The sequence below is a fragment of the Elephantulus edwardii genome, unplaced genomic scaffold (genome assembly GCF_000299155.1).
Source record: "Elephantulus edwardii isolate Elephantulus edwardi_28Jun2011 unplaced genomic scaffold, EleEdw1.0 scaffold00216, whole genome shotgun sequence".
In the NCBI taxonomy this organism is placed as follows: domain Eukaryota; kingdom Metazoa; phylum Chordata; class Mammalia; order Macroscelidea; family Macroscelididae; genus Elephantulus; species Elephantulus edwardii.
Window position 1 is genome coordinate 2,567,890 of NW_006399966.1, and position 23,535 is coordinate 2,591,424.

At 43.2% G+C, this 23,535-nt stretch overlaps 1 protein-coding gene across 2 annotated transcripts in view; it reads left to right on the plus strand.

The window, feature by feature from the left end:
- Positions 1 to 17,745, plus strand: part of NSF (N-ethylmaleimide-sensitive factor) — a 170,961-nt gene extending 153,216 nt beyond the window's left edge. For both annotated transcript variants that reach the window (XM_006897816.1, XM_006897817.1), the window contains 3 exons: positions 12,183 to 12,317; positions 14,239 to 14,352; positions 17,686 to 17,745. In XM_006897816.1, the coding sequence (XP_006897878.1) occupies positions 12,183 to 12,317; positions 14,239 to 14,352; positions 17,686 to 17,745 (309 nt within the window). The remainder of the gene's footprint in view (positions 1 to 12,182; positions 12,318 to 14,238; positions 14,353 to 17,685) is intronic.
- Positions 17,746 to 23,535: the final 5,790 nt, after the last annotated feature.

Sequence of the window (23,535 nt, forward strand, 5' to 3'; positions counted from 1 at the left end):
TAAAGATAAATATGTTTTCTTCAGCCTGAAAATTCTCCCCCACCACATTGACCAGCTAATTTTCAAAGAAATTGGAACATTCTCATGAACCACAGTGCACACAACACCTCATAGACATCATCAGCCTTGCTTGTGAGCAAAATTACCTGGACCTCACATGATTTGTTCTCTGGATGCTAGATGTTAGAGACTTTTGTTGTTTTGTTAGGTTCTGTTTCTTGGCTATGTTCGGGGAAAATGAATGTTCTTTAGAGACTCGGTCTCCAGTTAAGTGAGATGCTATTACTGTACATACTGACTGTTCTAAAAGGGTGAGGTCTAAAGCAGTAAACTGAGCGGGGTTGATGAGGTTAATGAGGGCAGAGAACGCAAGTTTTTTAAATAGCTTAAGCATAAAAAAGGATTGCAAACTGGGAGGAGACCCTAGGGAGCATTTAGGTTGATTTAAATTGTTGCTGTTGTCATGTGCCATCAAGTTAGATCAACTCGTAGCTGACCCTACAGCGGGTTTGCAGAGACAGAAGATTGCATGAGAGGAGACTGTTCATTCTTCTCTTACAGAACACCTGGTGGATTTGAAGTGTGTACCTTTGGGTTGACAGGGCAGTTCTCTACCACTAGGTCACCAGAGCATCCTTTCACTTCACCATGTTTAAATTAGGAAAAGGAAAAGTTGCCCTTTTAAATTACAGGCGGCAGCTCAGAGAGACAGGAAAAATCTCCATCAGAGACAAGGCCAAGAAGTTTGAGTTTGTTATTTTATCTCTGGTAATTTTCTTAGTTAAGTTTCTCATGCAAATCCTCTGCAGAATCCTTCCTTTTGGCACTACGTGACCCGGTCATTACAACTTTATTTTCCAGATTTAACCCTTTCTCCTAAGAATTCAGAGTGACATAGTTACCTAGCTCATAATTAAGAGTCTCTCCTGATACGAGTTAAAAGTTACACAAATAAGGAGAGTGGATGGCGCAGCACAGCGGAAAGATCAGTGAGGCCCGAGCTCCCTGGACTCGGTTCTGCTTCCCTGTTGGAGAGAAAACCTCAGACAGGTCACATCATCTCTCACCTCAGTTTTCTCATCTATACTTCAGAAGGGGGAGGGGCTGATCGACTGGATAACCTTTAAAAGCTGATCTATAAAATTTGATGATTACATGTCTTTTTTGTAAATTGATACCTAAGTGCTCTCCAACTTCACAGAAGAGTGCTTTTGCTTGTAGTAATTATTGAAAATGATTTGAGGTTGATGTTCTCACTTCATGTGCAGCCTGCGCTGTGAAGCCCCCTCCTTCGTCCAAGTCCCCTGCTCTGCTCACAGCACCAGGCTGCTTACAAAGACAGACCAAGAATGTGCTCCAGGGTAGAAACTAATGGGGAGTTAAAGTGTAGCTGTCTGCCTCATCGTCGCTTGATTTATTTGAAACATCCTTCCTTTGGTATTCAACTTAAACATTTAACTACCAAAAAAAAAGAAAGGTTTCAGACATTTGAGCATGAGAAATCAGAAATGTGTTCAGAACATGCTCTGAGGCCCCAGTTCCCCTCCTAGCTGGACTCCTGGTCCTTTGTGATGGGCCTCAAGATTTTCTCTTGCATTTTGGCTTCTAATGAATCTTGTCTGTCCCATGCTAGAGAATTCCATATTATCCATTTAACAGCTAATCAATTGATTAGCTAAAAGAAAATGCTACCTGTGACCGCCTTTGACTACTACTTACATTGCAAATTACTACTTACTTTGCAAATGAAGCCTACATTCCATTCATTCTACACTCTATCCTGGCCTTCAGCACTAAGGGCTCAGAAGTGCAGGCTTCTGAACTGGCCTGTATCTTCTTTCTTTTAAAAAAATTATTATTTTGTGTGTGTGTGTACCATCAAATCAGATCTGACTGGTACAGGAGATTTCCCCTCTTTCTCCTGCAGAGCATCTGGTGGATTTGAACTCTGCACCTCTGGGATTGCAGCACAGCTTCTTGCCAGTAGGCCACCAGAGCTCACTGGCCTGTATTTTCTTACTGAACACATGGTGCAGTGCATTTGTCTAGGGCTGGGAGTGTGTATAAACAATGGAGTGGTCTGCTACCCTTGAAAACTGCGCTAGGCTCTTCACCATTCATTCAACGCTCATGTATTAAGATATGTAAAGTCCTGTGTTTGCCCTCCATCTGTCAGGAGAACCAAGCAGACAAGGCCTGCCCTCATGAAAGGTGGCCAGCAGTAAATAAGCCCACATTACGTAAAGAGGATTCACATTGAGGAGGCCGAGCTGCTCCATCTCCAGTCACTGTAAACCACTGCACATGCGATGGCAGTGGGTTTGGGGTCTATAAAGTTGTGGAAGGAAGGACAGGAGAAAGGGAGATGAAGAGGGTTAGGGTGTGTATTCCACCCCCCCCCCAGCTCCCTGAATAGGGACTGAGTTTAAAAGGAGATGTGAGAGGGATTGAGTAGACCCTATGGAAAAGGGGACACTCCAGCGAAGTGTTGAGCAAGACGTACAGTCACTTGGTAATATGAGGGAAGAATGTTCCAGGCAGAGAGAAGGAACGTAAGAGGGTCTTCTCTGTACCAGGCGTTCTGTACTCATTTCCTCCACCAGGACATCGATGACTAAAGCATGGATCCTCCTTCCCCAGAGTTGACAGGCAAGAAGCAAGAGTCAGCTTACGAAGGAGTACAGGGGTAAAGTTACACAGCATCATGTTCAGAACGAGCCCACTGCCTTTGCATTGGTTCCTGCTCATAGTAACGCTGTAGATGGAGCAGAGTAGATGCACAGGGTTTCAATGTCTGTAAATCGTAAAGGCATCAGATGCCACAACTTCCTCCAAAGGAGAAGGAGTTGGAATCGCCGAGCTCTTGGTTAGCACCCCTGTGGCGCAAGGCCCTTCAGCCCTGTGAGATAGACTTCTCCCCTAAAGGTCTCTGTGTACTGACTGATACAGGCAGAAATAGGTGAAAATAGAAGAAAGTATTCCCATTTCAAGAAAGAAGCCAAGGTAAATGATGTTGTTGTTGTTGTTGTTATGTGCCGTCGAGTCGCCTGCGACTCATAGCGACCCTATGTACAACAGCCCTAAACTCTGCTCTGTCCTGTGCCAATTGCACTGTCTCTGACACTCCCATCCCAATTATCCCAGTCACTGAATCAATCCACCTCATAGAGGGTCTTCCTCTCCTGCGCCGTCCCTCCACCCTCCCAAGCATGATGTCCCTCTCTAAGGACCGGTCTCTCCTCACAACATGTCCAAAGTAAGTTAGACGGAGCCTCAGAATCCTTGCCTCCAAGGAGCCACCCGGTTTAACCCTCTCCAGGACAAATCTATTTGTTTTCTTAGCAGTCCATGGTATTCTCAATACTCTTCTCCAGCACCACAGCTCAAAGGCATCAGTTCTCCTTCTATCCTCCTTGGTCATTGTCCAACTCTCTGATGCATAACAGGTGATGGCGAAGACCATGGCCTGTATCAGACGCACCTTAGTCTCCAGAGAGACACCACTGCTCTTCAGCACTTTGGAGAGGTCCCTAACAGCAGACTTTCCCATGGCAATGCGCCTTTTAATTTCCTGGCTGCTGGTGCCAAGACTGTTGACTATGGAGCCAAGCAAACTAAAGCTGTGTACAATCTCAGTCTCTTCACCATCCATCCTGATACTGCCGATTGGTCCAGTGGTGAGAATCTTTGTCTTCTTGACATTGAGCCTCAATCCATATTGTAGGCTGCGGTCCTTGACACTCTGCAGCAGGCGCTTCAGGTCCTCCTCAGTTTCAGCAAGCAGGGTTGTGTCATCCGCATAACGCAGATTGTTGATAAATCGTCCACCAATCCTGACCCCACATTTCTCCTCATAGAGCCCAGCCTCCCGGATAATCTGTTCTGCATATAGGTTGAAAAGGTATGGAGATAGGATGCATCCCTGGCGTACGCCCTGGAATGAAAAAATACCCTTCTCCTCACAGTCCGGCTCTCGACTGATTCCTCCCTCAGAAGTCCCTCCCTCTGCTGGGGTCGCTCTCACTCTCACCCACTGCCATAACTCCTCCTGAGAGGGTGTTTGACCTTTATCTTCAGGCCTCTTCCAGGCCTTGCTGTAACCCTGGTTAAACTAGAGCTTTCAGCTCTGAGTCAATCTTCAGCCCCTGGGAGAATGTACCTTTCTATCATTAAACGTCAGTGTATTATTGAAAATTCTCAGATACCCCCTGGCTCACCCTCCTGACCCCATGGTATGGCTCTCCAACATCCAGGGCAGAGGACAAGAGTCCTGGTGGCACAGAAGTTATGCGCTAGGCTGCTAACTGAAAGGTTGGTAGTTCAAACCCACTGTGGGACTCTGTGGGAGAAACACCTGCTCCCATAAAGATTTCCACCTCAGAAACCTTATGAAGCAGTTCATCTCTCACACCTGGGCTTGTTGTGAGTCAAAATCAACCTGCTAGCACCCACAAAAGCAACAGGCAGGGGGTGACTTCCCTCCTCTCACTGTTCGGGCTCTCACTTCTCATTCTTGTCTTCCCTTCTTCCCTGCACCGTTCTTTACCCCACGCGCTGCTCTCACAGGTCGAGAGAATGTTTAATTCCATTGTTACCATGGAGGAGAAGTCAGGTGCGCAGACGTTAAATACCCAGAACCACACAGCTGTATGATGGCGCCTGTACTTGTACTACTGCGCTAACATCTGTCCTTCCGGGAGTTTGCGTCTCTCTCCGTGATATCTGCCAGCCCCGGGCTTGCACACAGAAGGATGACCAGTGTGAGGGGCTGGTTAAAGGCGCAGCCTCTTCCCCCAGCTTCTCCGGGCCACCTGACCCTCTTCCTCCCTCCTCACGGTTCCTCCTCCTCAGAACCCTGCTTTGTTTTATATGGAACCTCCTTCCTTAATTTAGCATTATTTTATTCGCTGCCTACTCTTCATCTCTTCAAAAAGGCTTCCTTTTCAGCACTAACGATTTGGACACAGCTGCTTCCACCACCCACCTCGATCTGGTCACATTAGGGCCCTTTCCTTCTCATTAGTGACTCTGCACTACAGCAGGAAACTTCCTAGATCGTCTCATGCCAATGAAACGACCCCCTTGCTCCATGTCCCTCAGCTGTCATTGTTTCCTGTTCGCTGATGTGTTCCGGCGAGTGGTCCCTGAATGTGCGTTTGTTTTTCTCAGCTAAGTTGCAGTCTCTTCAAAAACAGCACAGACCGAATCTTGCCAGCCCTTACGTACCTGACAAAGTAAATTCTTGGATATGGTCCAATTGATCTGATGATCTGGTCGTCTTTTTAATGTGCCTACCAGGCTCACAAATTCTTGCGATCTGAAAGTGTTTCTCTCCTTCACCAAAAAGCTCAAATTCTAACCCTTGGAGAAGAAACTTTAAGACTCCAGCACGCAGTTTTGAGTTGCATTTTTAAACTCACTCCTTAATCCATCCTGGGTTCCCAATTGTTCACACTTAATTCTGCTTAGTGAGAGTGTATTACACTTGCTCCGTAGTGAATGATGGGGAAAGAATGGCCTTTCTTGGCTACATAACTGACTTCACTTTTGTTCACAGGTTGAACTCAGCCCTTCCATTTCACTGCAGTGTAATATCAATGGCATTTTTTATTTGGGGGGAGGTGGCTCTCTTCCACATGCACTTTTGTTACAAATCAGTTTATTGGGGCCAATCAGTAGGCACAAACCTATGAAAGAGTGTGGATTATGTGGTTAGTCCTTTGTGTGGCAAAAGGCTTAGACACCGCTTAGGGCATCGCTCATTCTTCCTTGTGTAAAGAAGTGGAGTTTTTTTGTTTTTTGAAGGATCAACACCTGACTGAGCCCTGCCTTTTTCATGGTAATGTTTTCACCTGAGTTGCTTCTTGTGGTGTAAGGATTCGTTAAGGAATACTTACTTAATCTTGGAACAATGTGTATCATAATCCGGTGAACAGATAGTCATTTTATTTAAGCCTTTTCTTTAGAGCATCAGGAGCCAGCAAATCTTAGGAGAGAGTATATCGAGAACAACTTTCCCCCCAGACAAATCATCCTTCTACTTTTTTTCTTTCCATCAGGGTGGGTATTTAGACACTGTGGAGTTAAAAATGGTAGTGACACACATTCACAGAGTGGACTTCTCATCTTGAGTTCTGCTTTGATTCTCAAAGCTAGCATTCCCATTTCATGCTCCTGGCAGCTTTTCCCCGAATGTTATCCAGTGTGTAATTTATTGCAGGAATACATTCAAAGCTCCCCCCCCCCCATGATAAAGCTTCCGCATGAGAATTACCACTAATTAATATACAAAATGACCCAACATAGTTTAATTATTTGCTAATGTTTTTCGGTGTTTTCTTAAAGATGATGCTTTACAAGCCAAGGCCTGAACTTGCCTGGGCCGTGACCTCTCTGCAGTGTTTGCAGCCTTGTTAAACAAGAAGAAAAGCAAAACATAAATTAGCGTCTCCATTATAAGTTGCCCTGCATTTCCCAATCTTTTCAACACTCTAAAGAGCACCGTCATTGTTAACGCAAGAGAAAGTTTCACCAGGAAAATGACAGTGATTTCAAAAGTCCAGTTTAGGAGCCTGAGTAAGGAGCTTCTCTCTGCAACGCCATTCTTCAAGAGCCACCTTGATCCTCCGGGTCAGGGTGAGGGGTTTGACTTAGAGGTTAGAGAACATTCAAAACCCAAGCAAAAAAGAGAGGCAGCAGCTCCCTTCAGTTGTAATGAGAATGTACCAGCCCACATGGCCTTTGGTATCTGTTAGCCTTCAGAGAGCCATTTAGTATTGAAAACCGAGTTTGAATGCAAAAGCACCATTATCTTAGTTACAGTAGTTTATATTTTATTTTTGTGTTTTAAATAACCTTAACATTTGGTTGGATTATTTGTTTCTTTTTTGCCTTTAGGCTTGTATGTTCTTCTGCTCCTTCCAGTTGGAGATGATGTTCCTTTCTATGTTTCTAAGCAGCCCACTGCTTCCTGAAGACTCAGTTTGAGTACCATCTCTGGAGAAGCTTCCTTTGCCACGTGCTTCCTCCCTTCACCATGACAGTCTAATACTTTCAGTACTGTAGTATAATGCCCTCTTTTGTATTTAGTCTTCTTTTTTTTTTTACAATTTTTTTAATTCATTTTAATGAACATTTACAGAGATTTTAGATTTTCATTCATTCATTGTTGCACTTTTTTACTTTGCCCTCCTCCCCCCAGTTGGATCCTGTCTTTGAAAAGCAAAAGATAAACTTCTTCATTGGTACACAATCCACCCCCACCCCACCCCTGCCCCAAATGCACTCCACTATGCAACCTTAATTCTGGATTCCTGTGATAATCACAATATGCTATCATATATCACTTTTTTTTAATTTTTTTTTATTATTTTTGTGTGAATGTACCGTCAAATCAGGTCTGACTGGTACAGGAGGAGATTGTCCCTCTTTCCCTGGCAGAGCATCTGGTGGATTCGAACCGTGCGCCTCTGGGATTGTAGTTGCAGCTCCTTGCCACTAGGCCACCAGAGCTCTCCCCATATATCACTTTTAAACTGTTCTCTCCCTCATCTGTTTCAGTTCAGTATACATAATCTATCCAGTTTTTCTCAGTCTTACCTCAACCCTGATGTCAGTGTATTTAGTCTTCTAACCTTTATACCTGACCTATATTTATCTGGGAGGTAGGGAAATGTTAATATATATTCGATTTTTAACTGATTGATTTTCTTATGTAATAATGACTACATTCTAGTCTGTATCCAATACTACATGGACGTACTTCCATCTTACTGTCTTTTCATAGTCATCAGATATGTCAGTGGCCACTGGTACTACAGGGTCTCAGCTGTGTTTCTTTGATATGGCTTTGATTGTGTTGGTATGTTGTCCATTCCTGCCAGGGCAGATGACCCAAAACAGTAAGACTTAAGGCCTGCATGCCTCGTGGACAGTAGATCTGTATTGTTTAGAAAACCCAGGTTGAAATCCTTCTGGCACCTGATAATTAGTTTCTTAAAATCTTTTTCTGGTAGCACATTTAATGCCCCTACTTTTCTAAGATTCATGGATAGATTTAATGATTGTATTAAAGGCTTATCTATGGAATGGGTATGTATAATAAATCTAGTTACAGCAGTTTAAAATTCATTCCTCCTCCACTTTCCAAGCATAAACATATTTCACTTTGTTTTCTCCTCAGGAAGGGAGCTGTGGAGGATTTTGAATGCCAGGTCTGGTTTTCAGTCCAGGCTCCATCACTTATTAATCGTTTGACCTTGAACAATTGGCTTCTCTGTGAGACTCACTAGAGTCTCAGGGTGGTACGAATAATTACAGTGCCAGTACAGTCACCAGTGAGTGACTCTGTGGGAGAAAAATGGGCTGTCTCCTCCTGTGCAGTTTACAGCCTCTGGGGGGTCAGCTAGGAGTCAGCTCCAACTTGACAGCAATGAGTTTGAGTTTTTATTTGACAGAACATGACAGAAAGGGGGGGATGCCTAAAACGTTACTGTTAAGGTTTTGGTGTTTGGGTTGTTTGTTGGGTTTTTTTGTATATAAACTGAAAGCCAGAATCAGAGTGGTATTGGACTTCTAATCCATAATCCTGGAAATTAAGAGGCAAGTGTCTTCACAAGACTGGGGAGGGGAGGTGGAAATCTTTTTTAATCTTGATCTCTATACCTAGGCAAACTGTCAAGTGTAAGCCAACGGCTCTTAAGGGGAGAATAAGGGTAGACATTTCCCAAGTCTTCACATTTTTATCTCCCATATATCCTTTCTCAGGAAGGTTATGGGGGAAATGCAAAATAAAAGATGAAGAAGGGAAAAAAAAGGGCTGATATAGAAAGGATTAGAAGTAAGAGGAAATTGGTTTAAATCCACCGGGGGCTCCTTAGAAGGAAGATGACAGTCTCCCCCTGTGATTCATGGCCTGGACTCAGCTCTGATTCTACAGCAATGAAAGTGACGGAGCAAATGTGTCTGACAGGAGCTGTGGTGGCACCGTGGTTAGTGATCACTGTCAACCAAAAGGTCAGAGGTTCAGTCCTCCAGGCACTCTGCAGAAGATATGGCAGTCTGCCTCTGTAAATATGTCCTCCCTGGAAATTCTGTGGGGCAGTTATGTTTGAACATGGTTGTGAAGATGAACCAAAAACCAAACCCATTGCCATCGAATTGACTCCCGTTCTTGGTGACTCCCCATCTGGTTTCTGGAGCTGTAAATCTTAATGCTAGCAGACTCCCTCATCTCTCTCTCTCAAGGAGCAGCTGTTGGATTCAATCTGCCGACCTTTTGGTTAGCAGCCCAATACATAACTCACTGCATCACCAGGGCTCCTTGACCTTGTAATCAGTATTTGGTCTGTGGTGGCCTAGAGGTAAGAGGCTGTGCTACAATACCAAAAGCCTGCAGTTCAAATCCACCACCTGCTCTGCAGGAGAAAGATGGGCAGTCTTCCCTGTGAGTTACTACCTCTGACAACCTGCTGGACGGTCAGCTTTGTGTCCGTTGCAACTCAGTGGCACACAACAACAAGCAAAGAAAAGAAGGGCAGTTATTCCCTCTCCTAAGAACCAAAAGTGCCCAAGGGAAGGAATGTAGCCGTAGTACACTGCTTTGCCTTGCTGTGAGTCATACTTATACACCTTGCTGGGGAGTCAGAACTCAAAGCTGATCCACCACGGGATTTCTGAGGGTGTAAATCTCTCAAGAGGAAAATGCTCACCTTTCTCCTGTGGAGCTGCTGGTAAATTCAAACTGCCAGAGACGTGGCTGGATGTCGATTCAACCAAAAACTGTTATTAGGAGAATGAGGGAAAGGGCCTATAAAACATTCATAGGAAGTTCCTGTCTTCTATAACAAGAAGTCAAGAAATATTTAAAACGTAAAAGAAAATCTAAAAACAATAGTAGCTTCTTGTTTAAGGACTCAGAAACAAATAAAAGTTAAGAAAGCTGAAAATGGAAAGGGGAAATCGGGAATAGTGATATAATCCTGGTGTAGTTTTTAAACATTATTTTAATAGATCTTGGAGTTAAAACAAAAATTATATTTAAAACTATTGAATTATACAGTATGCCTTTTACCAACACAACATGGTCCTGCACAGCTAAGTGTTGCATCGATATAAACCATTACTATTCCCCTGCACTTTCTAAAAAGCTTATTGAAACCTTACAGAGTGGCTGATAAAAAGACTGCTCATTGATTTTGCCAATTCTCAACACACATGTTGTTGTTGTTGTTGTTATGTGTCGTCGAGTCCCTTGCGACTCATAGCGACCCTATATACAACAGCTCTAAACTCTACTCTGTCCTGTGCCAATCTCATTGTCTCCGACACATTCATCCCGATTATCCAAGTCACTGAATCAGTCCATCTCCCAGAGGGCCTTCCCCTCCTGCGCCTGCCCACCATCCTCCCAAGCATGATGTCCTTCTCCAAGGACCAGTCTCTCCTCACATCTTGTCCAAAGTATGTCAGACGAAGCCTCAGAATCCTCGCCTCCGAGGAGTAGCCTGGTTTAACCCTCTCCAAGATGAATCTGTTTGTTTTCTTAGCAGTCCATGGCACCCTCAGCACTCTTCTCCAACACCAAAGCTCAAAAGCATCAATTCTCCTTCTATCCTCCCTGGTCATTGTCCAGCTCTCTGATGCATAACAAGTGATTGCAAAGACCATGGCCTGTACCAGACCCACCTTAGTCTCCAGAGACACACCATTGCTCTTGAGTACTTTAGAGAGGTCCCTAACAGCAGACTTTTCCATGGCAGTACGTCTTTTAATTTCCTGGCTGCTGGTGCCAAGAGTGTTGATTGTGGAGCCAAGCAGACTAAAGTTGTTAACAATCTCAATCTCTTCACCATCCATCCTGATGCTGCCAGTTGGTCCAATGATGAGAATCTTTGTCTTCTTGACATCGAGCCTCAATCCATATTGAAGGCTGCAGTCCCTGACCCTCAGCAGCAAGCACTTCAGGTCCTCCTCAGTTTCAGCAAGCAGGGTTGTGTCATCCGCATAACGCAGATTGCTGATAGATCTTCCACCAATCCTGACACCACATTTCTCCTCATAGAGCCCAGCCTCCTGGATGATCTGTTCTGCATAGAGGTTGAAAAGGTATGGAGACAGGACACATCCCTGGCGTACGCCCTTCCCAATTTTGAACCATGCAGTGTTTCCTTGCTATATTCTGACGACTGCCTCTTGGTTCAGGTATAAGTTTCACATTCGCACGATCACGTGTTCTGGGATTCCCATTCTTCTCAGAGTCAGCCATAGTTTGTTATGGTCCACACAGTCAAACGCCTTTGCATAATCAATGAAGCACAGATAGACATTCCTCTGGTATTCCCTGCTTTCATCCAATATCCATCTAACACGAGCTACAATATCCCTAGTGCCACGACCCCTTCTAAACCCAGCCTGCACTTCTGGTAGTTCTCTGCTGATGTGCTGTTCCAGTTGATTTTGGATAATCTTCAGCAGAATCTTGCTTCCATGTGAAATCAACGATATTGTTCTGTAGTTTCCACACTCTGTTGGGTCACCTTTCTTTGGAATGGGAACAAATATAGATCTCTTCCAGTCAGTTGGCCAAGTGGCTGTTCTCCAGATTTCTTGACACAACTTGGTGAGCACGTACAGGGCAGCATCTGTTAGCTGAAATATGTCAATTGGTATGCCATCTATTCCTGTGGCCTTATTTTTTACTATTTCTTTCAAAGCAGCTTGAAATTCTTCCTGCATCACCATAGGCTCATACTCAAATGTTATTTCATTGAATTCTTCTGTGTCTGCCAATTCCTTTCGATACAGTGACTCAGTATATTTTTTCCATCTTCTTTTGATACCTCAACACACATAGACCAACTAAATAGTAAGAAGGAATTAATTTGAAACATACTTTAGCATCTTTCTATTAGGTTTTTGTACCTCTCTGATGTACCAGTCTATTTATTCAGAGACAGAAAAGAAAAAGCTGTTTGAACACTAGCCGTTATAATCACGCACTTGGCACCTTATTTTAGATTTTTATGACGTAATGTTTTTCTTTTTCCCTTTTCTTTTGCCAGTCTTTGGCATTTCTGCAATTAAATAAGTGGGGCTTGCATATCTTGCTGATGCTTACTTGAGTTATCCCAAGTAGGCTTGTTCTAGACATTTTTTAACAGTTGCTTTCTCCCTGTGACCAGGGCCGCAAGCTTCTTATCATTGGGACCACTAGTCGCAAAGACGTCCTTCAGGAGATGGAGATGCTCAATGCTTTCAGCACCACCATCCATGTGCCCAACATCGCCACAGGAGAGCAGCTATTGGAGGCTCTGGAGGTGAAAAGGGGTTGATAAGTTGTGCACTGTTTCTGTGAGAGGAGTTGAGGAGACTGCAAATAAGGCTAACGGTTGCCGTAGACTTTACGTCTGCTGTTCGGTTTCTAGATTATCCTAGAACCAGGGACCTGGGCTATTATCTCCAGTCATCTTCTGGATTGAGGGAGGAGAAGCTATTAACACAAATGACAGTAAATTAATCTCCCATTCCTCACTGAAAACAGCATAAAAACTGTCAGGAATAAATGACTTTGGTGGCCAGCCTAAGTAATGCATAGAGATTACCAAGGATAGAAGCTTGAAGAAGGGAGGAGGGGAAAAAAATAAAATAAAAAAAAAAGGAAGGGGGGAAGAATATGAGTTAATCATTCCATAGAAAAGGCAGTAATTTATAGTGGCCTTCAGCACATTTCCTTGCATTTAATGAATTAGAACCATGATTAAAACCTTAGGAACTTGAGGAAATCTATGGAAAGATAAAGCATTCTTTTTAACAATTTTATAATATAGAAATATTTTTATCCGTCTTTTTTTTCCATTCATTCATTGTTGCACTTTTCTCCCTGCCCACCCTTCCCCCCAGTACACTCTTCTCTTTGAAAAGTAAAAGAAAAATTCTTTCATTGTTTTATAATCCCTCCCCCCAGGTCCACCCCACTATGCAGCCTTCATTCTGGACTCCCATCATGACAATAATACCTAATCACATATCCGTTTTAAACAGTTTTCTCCCTCATCTGTTTCAGTGCGGTATACATTATTTATCCCATCTTTCTCAGTCTCTCCCAACCCCAATGTCAGTCCCATTTTACAGCAGTGGCACTATGTAGTATTTGTCCCTTTGTGACTGAGATACTTCACTCAGCATAATGTCCTCCAGGGTCACCCATTTTGAATAATATTGCATGAGTTTCTTGTTTTTCAATGCAATGTAGTATTCCATTGTGTGAATATACCACAGCTTCTCTATCTATTCATTTGTTGATGGGCATTTAGATTATTTCCAACTTCTTGTTATTGGGAACAAAGCCACAATAAACATGGGTGTGCATATATCTGCTTGGATGTCAGTTATGGTCTCTTTGGGGTATATTCCCAGTAGTGCAATTGCTGGGTCAAATGATATTTCTATTTGCAACTTTTTAAGAAAGCACCATACCACCTTCCACAGTGGTTGCACCATTTTACACTTCCACCAACAGTCAATAAGGGTTCCAGTTTCTCCACAACCTCTCCAACATTTGTTGTTTGCCGTTCTGTTAAATCTTGCTATTCTTCCTGGAGTGAGATCGTATCTCATAGTTGTTTTAATATAGAAATATTTTTAAATTTTTTTGAGATGTCAAATTTTAATTTTCCTAAGGTTATCTTCTACACTGAACTTTGCATTTGTGTCAGTGGACACTGAAATACTGTCGAGTGAGTTGTTCAGCAGAAGTAGGGGCAGTAAAGACCCTTCAGATCTTCAAGATCCATAAGATTGTTATCTCTTCCCAACAAAATAGAAATAAATGGTCTATATGATAAATGCCTTCACATGATCTGGTTGAGAGCAGCTTTGGGCAGAGGTTGAATAAGAGAATTACATTTAGTCTGTTTTGACACATACAGATTGTTCCTGGAAAGGAATGTGAAAAATTCTAACTGATATTTATTATGAGTTAGAGCTCTTTTCCCCCCAGAAAATACCTCTCCAAGTTATAGTGAAGGTCCATTGGAAAGCAGGGTTTGGAAGGCCAGTCTTCACATTCATCGTTCTTATTGAATGTAGCAAAGTCAGGTTGGACTTGAAAGTTCAAGAACCCTATAAGCTGAACTAGTCAGATAGTTCTCATCTCCGCTCTTGAGATTCAAAATTTACCTAGTGTTACTGATGTTTTTACTCTACAAGTGCTTTGACTATTATTTCTTGGTTTTGTAGCTTTTGGGCAACTTCAAGGACAAGGAACGCACCACAATTGCACAGCAAGTCAAGGGCAAGCAGGTCTGGATTGGCATCAAGAAGTTACTGATGTTGATTGAGATGTCCCTGCAGGTGAGATGTTTCCTCCCCCTTCTGTGTGATTCAGACACAGAAAGGTGCTTTATCGCTTCCTTTTGATTAGTTTCAATTAGAGTTCCCTTGTGTTATTCCCAGACCTAGACTGGTTCTAGCAGCCTACTGCTGAGATCATACAATCACACTTTTTCTACTTTTTAAAATGCAGAAGTAGAAGAAAAGATTATAAAGTTACTTTTTGTTTTTATTCATGGAGTCACTAGATCTTAAACTTTGTAAGAACTTCAAAGAACAATTGTTCTCCTGCTCCTTCATTTTAGAGATGAGTGAACCAAGGGGCCCACAGGTTATTGGCGAATTGTTCAAGGTTACCTGGCCAGCTATTGACAGATCAGGGACATTGTACATCCATGGTCATAAACTACCGCATACACGTAGACCTAGAGGCCCAGGACAATTAATTGCATTGTACAGACTAGACAGGAGCTCTATATATTCTCCCCTGAATAAGCTTCTAGAAATATGAGGAAACATACTAGAAATATCATACTGCGGAGTCGAAGCATTCAGGATCCCATGGACCAGCTGAGCCCCGTGCTGTCAGGGTGAAAACATGACTTTTCTTGGGCTGACTTATATGGATGTTGGCTGCCTGCCTTCCTTCTTCTTGGAACTCCACCCCCTTGTGCATTTTGTCCTTGTCTGGCTTACTGGTTAAAAACTAAATGCCTCTCTGTCAGTCTCTATTAGGTCAGGGGCCTCGGTTTTCACTCACAGCTCCTACAGTCAGACACATAGAAGTTGTTGTTGTTGTGTGTACCACTGAGTCAGAACTGACCTATAGCTGACCCCTCCAGCGGGTTTTCACAGGAGGAGATTGCCCATCTTGCTCACAAGGAGCAGCTGGTGGATTTGAACTACATACCTTCTGGTGACCGATGCAGCTCCTTACCTCTAGGCCCTGAGAGCTCCCGAGACGCATAGCAGAGTGTTCAGTAAACCTCTGTAATCCATGAGTGCGCCCATTGCTGGTCCGAGTGGTGAACCAGCTGCATTTGAAGCATTAGCTCATCTGTCCTTTATTCGGTGTGAGCAGTGGGCAGCAGAGGTGAAGTTCAAGTCTCAAACTTAACCATCTGTCATTGGGAACATGAAGTGAATGCTTTTTAACCTTTTCTCGTCAGTGTATTTTAAAGTTGAACTTAGGGGCCTTCAGAAATCCAAAGCTCAGTTAGGTTCACATTCATGGTTGTACCGATTGGCTGTGGAAAAACCGAGTTGGGTTTTAAAATCTGAGAGAAACCCTCGGATCAAATCAGTCAGGTAGGTCTCGTCTCTGTTCTCTTAAGGGTGAGTGTGATGAACTAATGTTGCTGATGCTCTTACGCGAGCAGTGCTTTCGCTATTATTTATTGTTTGTAATAGCTTTGGCTTGTTTCTAAACTAATTTATTTATTTAGCTAGCAGTACGAGCAGTAAATTCAAGTTACAGACAGTGGCTCTGCTTAGGATTATTTCTGGTAAAGGTGCACTTGCAGGTGGATTGGCTCTGTCCCTAAAAGAAGATAAATCTGTCAGATCATCGGCTCTATGCTTCATTTTTTCATTCCAGCAGTATTTTTTTTCCAGTAATTGCATAGGAGAAACTAAGTGGGGGTTTTTGGGGTTGGTTTGGTTTTTTTTTTTCCTCCCCCCTCTCTCCATCCCCCATCCCTTCCTCTTCCTTTGATGCCTGCAGGTCAATGATGACGTTAATGCCGCTTATGTGTTTGGGGTAGAAAGTGAGACTGCGGCACTTGGGCCTAATCTTCACCGACTGACACATCATAGGCCTCTGAGTTTGAACCCCTTCATGTCAAATGGATTTCGTGCAGCTGAGTGAATTCTCTTTAGATCTGCCTCAGAGAGACCAAGCCTAAGTGAAGAGGCATGCAATTGAGCAGAATCGAAGTCATGTTACCTCTCTGTTCACCATACCCAATTCTGTTAAAACTTGCTCTGTGCCGCGGATCTGCTCTGACTGGATGTCACCTGAGGGAATAAAGTCATTTATCTAGATTACTTTTTTCCTCCCTTTCTCTTGACTTAATTCCATAGCTACAGGCAAGTCAGTAAGTCTGTTGCTCACACATATTAAATATATTTAATGGGCAAAGACCTGCAAGTACCGAGCTGCAGCCAGTTCCATCCCCCCCACAACTTGACAATTGATTCATATGTAATTCTATTCCCGAAGTGGAAAACTGTTTCTTTTGTTAGCAAGTCACACTTTTTCTTAGCCCTTTGTAGTCTGACCTCTTCACTTTGATACATTTGAAACTCCTGTTCACTGTTGGGTGTTTGGTTTGGGGGGTTTTTAGACAGAAGAGAGGAATCCTTTTTTTTAAGAAAGGAAGATGAGCTTGGGGGGGAAATCCAGTGGCACCTTCCCCGCAGCTGCAGGAGCCTCTCCTGTGAGGGCCGTTCCCGGAGGGCAGGGAGTTCCCTCCCAGGAAACAGACTCCTGCCTGCCTGGAACAATTTTGAAAAGTTAGGTGTGTTTCTTACAATAAAAATTCATCTCAAGGAATTAAAGGTGGTTTCTGGATGATCATTTTCTAGATAACTCCACATTTCTGTGGGACCTGGGAGAGGGCAAGGCACAACTCTCTGAGTGTAGAACGAAAGCCCACATAATACAGATACTAACCTGAACCGAGCCCCCAAGTGACACCCCCTCAGGTCTCCTGAGACTTGTGGCGATGCTCTCGGGAACCAGGGGACCCAGGCCACCCCGAAGTCAGGTCAGGGTTGTCAGTCCCACTCTTTGAGCTTCTTGGTTTACTTTTCATTTTAGCACTTTTTTTTAACCCATTAATTAAGAAAACTGTGAGAGAGATTGAGCCAAGAAAAGGGAAATTACTGGTTATACCGTTAATAAGCTAGATTTTAGTCATTGGACCAACCTCAGTTTGACTTTCTCAAGTTTAGTCTCACTTTTTTTTAGTCTCACATTGTAGATTAGATGCCATGTGAACCCCTGAATGGCCCACAAGCGGGTCTTACGGATGCATTATGAGCGTGCTATGCCTCCTCCCGCCGCCACTAAGTAAGGGACTAACTAAGGCTGAGCTGCCAGGAATGAGCGGTTCAGGTGCTTTCAGTGCATCGTGACTCCATGCTAGGAAATCCCAGTTACATCTCGTGAAGGAGGCCCTCCCCTCTGGTGTGTACCAGAACGCGGGTCAAGGAGCCGGGAACACGCTTCTGTGAGTCAGCAGCGCACTGGTGATGTTTAAAGAAACTGAGCGTTTCCTTGGCGTGAATTGAGTGCATAGTTACTAGGCGGTCCCATTAATCTGTCTTCTTTACTTGTTCTGATACATTTAGATGGATCCTGAATACCGTGTGAGAAAATTCTTGGCCCTCTTAAGAGAAGAAGGAGCGTAAGTAGATACACAACTTAGGTCCATCACCCAAGCTTACTGCTCTCTAAGTGTTATTTCCTTAGTTGTCTAGGGCTCTTATAACAAACACAAGTGGGCTACTTCAGCAGACATCAATTTATTTTCTCACAGTATTGGAGGCTGGAAGTCAGAGTGCTGGCTCTCAGGGTAGCCTTTCTCTCCTTGTTGGTTCTGGGGAAAGAGCCTTGTCACTGACTTCTGCTTCCTGCCTCCTTGGAGTCCTCCATGTGTCCTGGCACCAATCTTCATCCCAGCTTTCCTCTGCTGCTAGCTTGTTTAATCTCTTTTATATCTCAAAACAGATTGACTCAGAACACACCCTATGTGATTCCTGCCTCATTAACATAACAAAGACAAATGGGATTATAGCGGCAGACAGAGATTAGAATTTACAGCACATATTTGGGGAGGATACAATTCAATCCAAAGCAGTTGTTATATACTTGCATATATGTTTATGTGTATGTGTGAGCTGTCTCAGGCAACTTTACTTTTTCCGTTTATTAGATTCTTCACTGTGTTATAGGTCTGAGAGACCAAGCAAGGAAGTTGGTTATACTGTTGGTTTGCTCTCCCTGTCCTGCTTCGCAAAACTTTCTTGTTACAAAGCAGGAAAAAACTCAATGGTACATATTCATTGGAACCTGCTTTTAAATGCATGGAGCTGTGAATTCTTTTTTTTTTTTTGGTGGAATGCTCATTAAATGCATAGTGGAAAAGGTAGAAAAAGTGGTGTTAAGAAGCTGATAGTCATTTTGTAATGAATGTCTTAGACAAACCCTCATCTGTTTTGTGTCCTGGATACTCCCTTTGCAGTAGCCCCCTGGACTTAGATTGAAAATGGACTCTTACAACACACAGTGACCAAGAGAAGCGACCAAGAGAGACGAGTGAGATCTTCACGCATCTGACGTAAGATACTGGACTTCGGGACATGCTCTCTACCTTCAGCACATTCTCTGCCCCCCACCGCGCTCTCTGCATGTTTAGTGCAATCAAACTCCCACCCTTAGGCCTACTGGGGTTTTCTCGTGTTTTGTGGAAGGTGCGAATTTGCTGTAGAATGCTGTACTTAACCTCTCTGTGCAAGCTGATTCCTTCTTACTCAGGTTTTAAGCGTGAGAGGCTTACGTTCCTTGTGAACACTACACATTTGTCACTCTTTGCTGCAAACCTTCACCCCCAGACCAACCCCACCAGCACCTGAAAACTCGCACTAATTTTAGCAAATGTTGCAAAAGAACCTACTAGAATGAAGACTTCTGGGAAACCAGGAGCGGTAGGGTTGTTGGTTAAGAGGAACATCTCATGCTCCCTTGGACAGGCACTAAAGGGCTTTGGGTGTTTGGCTAAGTGTTCTCACAGAAAACTGGCTGTTGTCTTTGCCTGAAGAAACTTGAGCCTGGGATTTCTTCTATACTCTTCTTCCTTGTCCTCAGAGATCTTTCCCAGTTGCAATCCAGAGACACTCCTTTCTAGAAAGTCAACTTTTTACCCTGTTGGCTGTGACATGCCCTTGATAGAGCAATGTGCTCTCTGCTGAGGGGTATGCTAATCATTTCCACTGGGGAAACAGTTAAAAACTTGTAAACGATACATATGGAATAAAAGTATATAGACCCTTAAACAGAAAGAAGTTATGAATTTATAAACCTCATAATGTAATGATTTACCTTAATTAGTACCATCCTCTAAATGGGTCAGTTCCCTAATTTGATATTAAGTACTCACTAGTATCACCACTTAGTTTCATGACTTAGTTGGAAGTTACTCTCTGTGTTAAATTATCTACTATGCAGTATCTCAATAAAACCTCACTGTCCAGAGGGAAAAAAGCCCTCTTCCAGCCTTCTCCCTTCAGCCCTTTAACATCCATTCCAATAACACTGAACACATTTCCTTTATCTTCATGTTTCTGCCAAAGGGCATGAGAGCTCGTTAGGCCCTTTTAAAGGTGATTTGTCTTTTAACTGAGTCAGAAGGAATTTCATTCGGTCATCAAATTTGGTGGTGAAACTTACAGAGCATGTAACTCTCACACCATTGCTGCTTACCATGAGTGGACACTCGGAAGCCACCTGAAGTGCTTATTGTCCATAAGGCTTATTGCCACCGTGGCACGTGGTTGTGGCTCTGTCATTTGTCCCCGTGACAGAAGGCAAATCATCTCCAGATTTGGCTGTCTGTATGCTTTGGTTAGAGACGCATATGTCATATCTACTTCGTTGTGGGTTGCCACCCCTTTGCATATTTTGTGGCTTTTTAAAAAGTAGACCTGTGTTGTGAAATCCTCTGATTCCTGGTGGCCAGTGTCCTGGATTCCCCAGCCTTTTAAGATCTCACCTCTTTCCTCTTCCCACAAAAACAACACACATTGTATTCATTGTGTCTCTTGTTAAAAGAATTTTGTGTTTTGTCCAAAGCTATATTGAGAAATATAAATATTATATTGTTTAATGCAAATGAAGGAATGCAATAAACAGTGTGTATACTTGGAAATGTTCTGGTGGCCGTTGTTTCATATAAATCAATAGGTTGTGACTTCTATGAATGCGAGGGGAAGAAGCTCCCACTGCATTAACTAGCTAGGGAGGGGGGGTGAGGTTTACATAAAGGATCTGGTTTTAATTACTTAGCAAGTGTGGGTGTGTCAGAGAAGATGCAGTTGGCTCAGGATAGAGCAGGGTTCAGAGCTGTTGTACATAGGTTCACTAAGAACAACAGCAACAGTTATTAAAAAAGAAAAGCATATCAGTAGCAGGTTTTTTTGAAAAGTTAGTGTAGAATCATCTTTCTACTTACATTTTATACTTGTTTTTTACCTTTTTAAAAAATGACAGTACCAGAGCCATGAACGAGGTCAGATCAGAAAGACAAATGGTTTCTCAGAATTACTGTTTTCATACAGCCTACAAGCCTGAGAACACCAACATGTTGAGTGAGAATCTCTTCACATGCCAAGTGTGGGTAAGGGATTCGTGTTTTCTGAACTCTCAGACGTTTCGGCCACATCTGGTCCTCCAAGCCGGCCAACTCAGGCTCTCTGAGAGAGCAGGCCCGGCCTCCAGGAGCCCTCCCGACCTGAGGGGAAGGCCTCACCTTCCTGGGCCCCTGTGTATCCTCGAGCAGACACATTCTGGAGCTACCCTAGAGCTTCAAGCTGATGCTGGACAGTAGAGTGCACAGTCGGAGCAGGGTCTGGGATCACAGGAAACTCTAACCATAGCCGGGCCCTGGCTTCTGCTGTGGAGTTCTTCGTCTGTGGATGAACTCGCTCATTGCCGTCAAGTAAACTGAATGAGAGGAGACTGCCTACCTTTCTCCCTCAGAGCAGCTGGTGGATTTGAACCACCTGCCTTTAGGCTTGCATCCCAACTCCTTAACCTTAGGCCACTGGAGTTCGCATGTGCTGTCGAGTCAGAACTGACTTGTAGCTGGCCCTTTAGCAGATTTCCAGGGCCGTATATCGCATAGGAGGAGAATAAAGGCCTTTTCTCCCTCAGAGCAGCTGGGAAGATTGAAATCACAAGCCTGTGGATTGTGTGTGAAAGGTGTGTGTTAAGTGTTCAAGACAACGTGTAAACTTTTGTAGTTATTGCAGAAGGACGTCGAGTTTTCCAATGCTGAGCGTGGACCTAGGAGATGAACCTATTGAGTGTGTGTGCTGTGCAGACACCATGGCATTAAGGCGAAGGAGGTACCACCAGTGACCAGCAAGGAGGGTTCACATTTGAAATTTCCCAGTACCCAGTCTCTATACTGCTAACTTGATGTCAAAATTTGGGGAGTATAAGATTAATGGTAAGGTCATTTTTTTGCCTACTGGAATGTAGTTAAGCAAGGAGAAACAAAACAGGGTGAGAGCTACAGTTTTGCCAAATTAACTTTATTCATGTGTGTAAATCAGCCATGGACCCTGGAGCACACCCACACATCCTGGGTCGCCATGGACTATCGATAGCCCTGGAGTAAATGCACTGTCAACTCCTCTCTTCCTGCCCTCCTTACCTCCTTTGCTTTCTTATAGCTCATCTTCTCACCCTTGAGCTCTTTACCGTACTTTCCATCTCTCTTCCATCTTCATAAAATATGTTTTGAAATAACAGCTTCTTGTATTTTGGGGGGAGGTGTCTTTTTTTACCTTTTCTTTTCAGATGCTTATGAATATTTGCACTTATGGAGAAACTAAACAAACATTCAGGCACTCTATAAACTCTTTAATCAGAATGTGATTAAGCATAGGCGAGATTATAAATGGGCTTGGTAACTATGAATAAGAACCATTTAAACAGTTAAGACATCTGACTTTTTTAAAAAAATAATAATGACCCAGAACTCTAGGATAAGGAGTGAAAAGAAAAAGTCAAAGTGTATGACTAGCATTTTGAAGAAGTGTGCACGCTTTACAAGTATGATTCCTTACACAACTGAATATGAGTCTTTGTGGTTTACGCTTCTCAGCAGCCAAACAAAGAAACATGAACAAAACAAGGTCTGTGAACTTGAACTTCTAGTGGCCATTCCTAATGTAAGGTTAGAGGCCCAAGTGCAGCAAAAGGTCAGTCTCCTCTGTACAAGGCAGACTGCACTGTCTGCCCCTGATAGAGGTAGATCAGGAGGAAAGAAGCAAAAGGAAGCCTCGTAACCATTCCCTTTTACAGGGTACCAAGCAAGGTGCAGGTGCCAGTTCATGGTTAGGTATAAAGACTAAAAAGTCTGTCTCTTGTCATAAAACTGAGTTATAGCATCTCATTGTTGAGAAGACATAATTTGTGAGCTTCAGGCAAATCCTTTTGAAGTCACAGCCCAAGGAGAGAATGCCCTTACTTACTTCCTGCCCACAAATGATCTTTGCTGCCCAAATGAGTCTGAAATGTCAAATGCCACCTGTTCCAAAGAATGCAGAGCCAGGACACGGTTCCTCTGCCCTGACCACACTGCCCCTTCCCCAGCTTAGCTCTCGACACTAGCTGGCACGGAAGAGACCGTTTCCAGTGAAGTTTCACTTCCAATAGAGCAAATTCTATTTCACCAGCAAGAAAGAGGTTAAGCCTTCGCCAACCCCAAGGTCTGCGGGGATCTTCTAGAACGCCTAACATGAATCATGCCAGAAGTGCTGAAGTCTGTGAAACGAATGACAACTCAAACTGGTTATTTCTACAACCAGAGATTCTTGGGTAGAAATGAGCTTAGAACAGAGCAAACCTGTAAAAGCATCCCACAGTAGGTAAGACCTACTGCGCATGACGTCTCAGATGCTCTTGTGTACAGAAAAGAAAGCACAGCCTGAAGTCGGTCCACTGATTAGAGAGGCCAGGCCATCCCATCCCAGATAGCTTATTCTTGACCTGAGCGTTAACCTGGAAACTCCACACACTGTACAATGTGTCCATTTTAAGTTTGTTTACCTTCTCTTTAATGACTTAACAGAAAAAAACTGCATGATGAAATAGATTTTCTCCAAATATATATATATTTATATAATATATAATCTTAGTTAACTCAAAGGTATATACATTGTATAATAAATAATATTTATAAAAAGAGACTTTTTGAATATAAAATCAAAAAGATCAACAACTTCTACAACTTTTTACAAAACTTTGGATACAGCAGGTTGGTAGGAAATTTCCACTGGATACTAATACCTGACTACGGTGAGAAGAATTACAATGCACTCAAATGTACTAGTATTAAATAATTACTTGGCAGCTACTTGAATACTCCCCAGAAACATGACTTGATCACTTTTAATATAGAATACATAGATATA